The sequence below is a fragment of the Meleagris gallopavo genome, chromosome 10, assembly GCF_000146605.3.
Source record: "Meleagris gallopavo isolate NT-WF06-2002-E0010 breed Aviagen turkey brand Nicholas breeding stock chromosome 10, Turkey_5.1, whole genome shotgun sequence".
Taxonomy (NCBI): domain Eukaryota; kingdom Metazoa; phylum Chordata; class Aves; order Galliformes; family Phasianidae; genus Meleagris; species Meleagris gallopavo.
The window spans coordinates 10,594,009-10,598,787 of record NC_015020.2 but is presented as its reverse complement, the minus strand read 5'-3'; the positions used below and the strand labels follow the sequence as shown (position 1 = coordinate 10,598,787).

At 61.3% G+C, this 4,779-nt stretch overlaps 1 protein-coding gene across 1 annotated transcript; it reads left to right on the top strand.

Annotated features, from left to right (window-relative positions):
- The first annotated feature begins 1,732 nt into the window (after nucleotides 1-1,732).
- LOC104912332 (myomegalin) lies at nucleotides 1,733-4,496 on the top strand. Its single transcript, XM_010715703.3, has 6 exons — nucleotides 1,733-1,973; nucleotides 2,316-2,426; nucleotides 3,053-3,129; nucleotides 3,787-3,910; nucleotides 3,981-4,135; nucleotides 4,220-4,496. Exons 1-6 carry the CDS (start codon nucleotides 1,809-1,811, stop codon nucleotides 4,479-4,481), a joined length of 894 nt encoding a protein of 297 aa, XP_010714005.1. The 5' UTR covers nucleotides 1,733-1,808; the 3' UTR covers nucleotides 4,482-4,496.
- Nucleotides 4,497-4,779: the final 283 nt, after the last annotated feature.

Below are 4,779 nucleotides of genomic sequence, written 5' to 3'. Positions count from 1 at the left end.
TCCCCCCGTCCCGCTGCGCTCAATGGGGGCCTTGTGCTGGGCCGTGACCGCAGGCGGATAGCTGCACGCAGCCACAGGCGCACACAGCACCGGCCCCACCTCCCACGGTGGCCTCGTTGAGACATCCCTGCCACGAGGCAGCGGGCAGAGCCGTGCCACGTTCTGCATCCCGGCCCCACCTGGCCTCGCCGGGTGTGCACGCTGCGGGCAGCCATCCATCCATTCTCCATCTGCCCATCCGTGGGAGCTGATCCAGCGGCAGGAGGTGAGTCTCCGGTTCGTTGCGGTGGTGGGCACCTGGGGGACGCTCTCCCACGGGGCCACGGGTGCTGCCCTCTGCCCTCACCTCGGTGACACCGCAGGGCTGGTCTCGGTGTCAGGGTGGCTGTGGTGGCCACAAGCTGTTGCTCAGTGCTGTGAGTCAGCGGGTGCTGTGAGTCAGGGCCGTGTGGTAACCCTCGTGCCAGCAGGGCTGTGGAGCCATGGGGCACATTCATGTCTTGTTGTCACCCACGTGTGCCATGCTGCTGGGTTCTGCACTTCGTTGGGTATGGTGTCTGTTAGGGCACGGTGCCGTGGGCATCATGCCTGCAGGACACCAGGCTTGTGGATATGGTGCGTCTTTGGATGCTGTGTCTTAGTGTTGTGTTTCTGAGTACCGTGTCTCTTTGGTCTTCGGTATTTTGCTTTCCTGGGTATTGTGCTTTTGGATATTGAGCCTCTGGATCCTGTTCTTCCTTGGGTATGGTGTGTCTTGGTGTGCCTTGACTCTGGGCATCGTGTCTCCTTGAGTGTTTTACCTCCAGGTTCTTGCCTTCTCTGCTATCGTGTCTCCAAATATTGTGCCTCCTTGGACATATTGCTTCTGGGCACTGGGTCTCCTCAGGTGTCATGCTTCTGGTTATCATGCTTCCTTGAATATTGTGGCTCTGGCCACCATGCCTTTGGGTATGGTGGGCTCTGGGCAACTTGCCTTACCCCCTTAGTTCATTGCACTCGACTGTCCCCTCCTGGCAGGTGGCTGCTGCAAGGGCCATGGCACCACATGGCTGCTGCCAGGCTAAGGGCAGAGCACTGTGCCCATGGGGGATCTACTGCCTTCTGGGGAACTCCACCAAAAAACTTTGAACTCAGAAAAACAAACAAACAAATAAACAGAAAAAAACCCCACCCAGATTATTTTGTTTTAAGGAAAAAAAAAAAATCTGTTTTCTTTTTTCCCAATCCTGAAATGACTCACACTTCCATGCTGAAAATAAACCTGATGGCGGCTGCTGTTACCAATGGGTGAGCTGTAATCAGGCGGGCAGCAGGGCACGCTGTGCCTGAGGCTGCTGGGAGGGCTGTGAGCAGGAGGGGAGCAGCTGTCCCTAAGAACCCAGCATGGCCCCACCACCCTCCTCCCCAACCTCCAGGGAGAACATAGAGGGGGGTTGTTGGGGGGCTCAGGTGTCCCTGCTGCCTGCTGGGGGATCAGGGCTGCTAATGGGGCTGAAGTGCTCCCAAGTGGGCACCGCCATCTGCATGGCCCCCTGGGCACTGTGAGTGGATGTGTCCCACGTGCGCCAGCACCCGTGTGCATGCATGTTGCCCCCATGCACACCCATGCTTTGGTGTGACATTTGGTTTGATCAGATCTCCGCCTCTCCAAAGCTGTTGTGCCATACAGCAAATGGGTGAAATTCGCCCCCAAGGACCCCTGTGTAACACGGCGGTGCGCTCCTCTCCGCAGGGACCCCAGCTGCGGTGACGTCCCCACAGTCAGCCCCCTGACAGGAAGGGACACCACGTCCCACGGGAACACCCCAATGGAAGGGCTGTGGGGTGACTGTGACGAAGACCCCGAACCGGGGGGCACTCTGCATCCCCCACCCGCTCAGCCCCATCCCAGCCCCGCGGTGCAAACGTGTCCCTCGAGGGACCCAGAGGAGGGTCCCCTCGCCCAGACGCAGACCCTGCGGGACTTTGAGAAGGTGACCGCCGTCGAGGCCGGGGGGGTGCTCGCGGGACGCGTCTGATGGCCCCAGGAGGGGATGGGACTGCCGGTGCCATCCCCGTGGGGCACCGCGCTCCCCCTCACCGCCCTCCTGGCTGACGTCTGGAGGGCCACCCGGGGCTCGGGTTTCACCACTTGTCTGTCCCCACAAATAGCACCGGGAGGGGAAAAAATAGGAAAGGGGCCTTGGCGAGGGCACCCGTCCCAGAGTTGCGGGCGGGCAGGGAGCCGTGGGCTCGGTGCCGCCATGTGAGGGGTGCCGGGATGCCCCCCCCATGGAGCACCAGCCATGGCTAACGGGTACCGCACGCTGTCCCAGCACCTCAACGACCTCAAGAAGGAGAACTTCAGCCTCAAACTCCGCATTTACTTCCTGGAGGAGCGCGTGCAGCAGAAGGGAGAGGGCAGCCGGGACGATGTCTACCGGCGGGTGAGCGTGCCTGTGGGGACGGGGATGGGGCAGGTGCTACCAGATGGGATATCCCTCCAATGCTATCCATCTGGGGATGGGGGCACGCAGCTGTCAGTATGGTCAGGTATCCCAGTGAGTAGTGGAGTTTGCCTCTCACTGCCTTTCACCGGAGCAGGGAAATGGGATGGGGAGACCAGGATCTGCCCTGCCTGGTGGTAGAGACCCCTGTGGCTGGTTACATAACGGACACCCCACGCCTGTGCCTCATCACATGGGGTTCACCCCGTGTCCGTGCTCCATCACACAGGGGGGACACCCCATGTCTGTGCCCTGAAATAAGGGACACCCCATGTCTGTCCCCCAAAATGGGGCTATCAGCAGCAGGGAGCCAGCACGATAAACAACCTAACTGCTGCAACAGCCGTCCTGGGTGGGTGGGTCCCTGCTGACAGCAGGCGTCCCCAGCTTGGTATGGGGACAAAAAGCACCCAGCACCCTGCTATGGGGCAAGGGATGTGCCCCTCCACTGCCTTCAATGGGCACAGGGAGCAGTGTGGGGTCTGGGTGCTGTGTGGGGCCTGGGTATGGTGTAGGGCCTTGGGATGTGTGCGCACAGTGCCAGCTCCATCCCTCCTGCCCTGCAGAACATCGAGCTGAAGGTGGAGGTGGAGAGCCTGAAGCGGGAGCTGCAGGAGAAGCAGCAGGCACTGGACAAAACCTGGTGAGCGCTGGGACAGGCACGGAGGGGTGGCTGGTGGGGCTCTGTTTACGGCCCTGACACCAGCCAAAAATAAAGGGCAGCACCTGTCTGCCGAGGGAGGGTGAGACTGGGCCCTGCTGTGCGTGCCATGGTGCTGTGCCATGCCATGTGACATTGTGCCATGCTGTATGACATTGTGCCATGCCATGTGATGCTGTGCTGTGCCATGATGCTGTGCCGTGCCATGTGACATTGTGCCATGCCATGATGCTGTGCCATGCCATATGATGCCGTGCAGTACTATGATGCTGTGCTGTGCCAAGAGACATTGTGCCATGCCATGATGCTGTGCCATGCTGTGTGATGCTGTGCCATGCCATGATGCTGTGCCATGCTGTGTGATGCTGTGCCATGCCATGATGCTGTGCCATGCCGTGATGCTGTGCCATGCCATGATGCTGTGCCGTTCCGTGTGATGCTGTGCCATGCCATGATGCTGTGCTGTGCCACGTCGTGATGCTGTGCCATGCCATGTGATGCTGTGCCATGTCATGATGTTGTGCCATGCCATGCGACATTGTGCCATGCCATGTGATGCTATGCCATGCCATGTGATGCTATGCCATGCCATGTGATGCTGTGCCATGCCATGACGCTGTGCCATGCCATGCCTGGCAGGGTGGCTGCAGAGAACCAGACAAACCGCAGCGAGGCTGCACTCCGGCAGCACTATGAGGAGCGGCAACGGGAGTCGGAACATGTCTACGAGCTGCTGGAGAACAAGATCCAGCTCCTGCAGGAGGTGAGAAGCAGGCTGTGGTGGGGTTGGGGGGAGTGAGGCCACATGGGACTCAGCGATATGTGCCGTGCAGGAGGCCAGGCTGGCCCGCAGCGAGGCAGAGCAGGCCACCGCGCTGGCCAAGGCTGAGGCACAGCGGTGCCAGGAGCTGGTGGCCAAGCTGAAAGAGGCGACGAGGACAAAGGGGGACAGTGGGAGCGGAGATGGCTGTGACACTGCGGCCCAGAGGTGGGTGTGCGCTGGGTGCTACCCTGGCCAGGTTCATTGGTGCCACTCCAGGGCTGAGCATCCCCCGCTGTTCTCTGCATGCAGGAGGATGGAGGAGCTGGACTGTATGGAGGAGATGCTGCCAACTGAGAGGTGTGACCTGCAGCAGCGGGACAAGGCTGTGACAGGGCAGGTGGGTGCAGCACTGTGCAGCTGTCGGTGGGGCACGGGTGGAGCACACCCTGCAGTGTTGGGGATTGGTGCTGCGTTGTGGTGCTGGGGACACTGGGCTGTGGGCAAAGCATCCTGGGGCCCTGCAGCTGCCTGCGCCCATCTGCCCTATGGTGGCCCAGATGGCAGCGCGTGAGCCACCTGCATGTGGTCCTCTGTGGGACCGGGAGAGGACACGGATCCACACTGGGGGCAGGCGCTGCTGGCGCTGGGGCTGAGAGAACAGCATCGCACTGCAGCTGTGGATGGCACTGTGCTATGCCCCCACCTCGCGCGCGCACAGCGGGCACTGCGCATGCGCGCCCTCCAGGCGGAAGGACTACAAATCCCGGCAAGCACAGCGGCCGCCGCGTACGCGCCGAGCTGTCGCCTGCCGCCATCTTGAAATCTGAGCCAGAAGCCGGGCGCCGCCGTGGCAGGAGCATCCTCGGGGG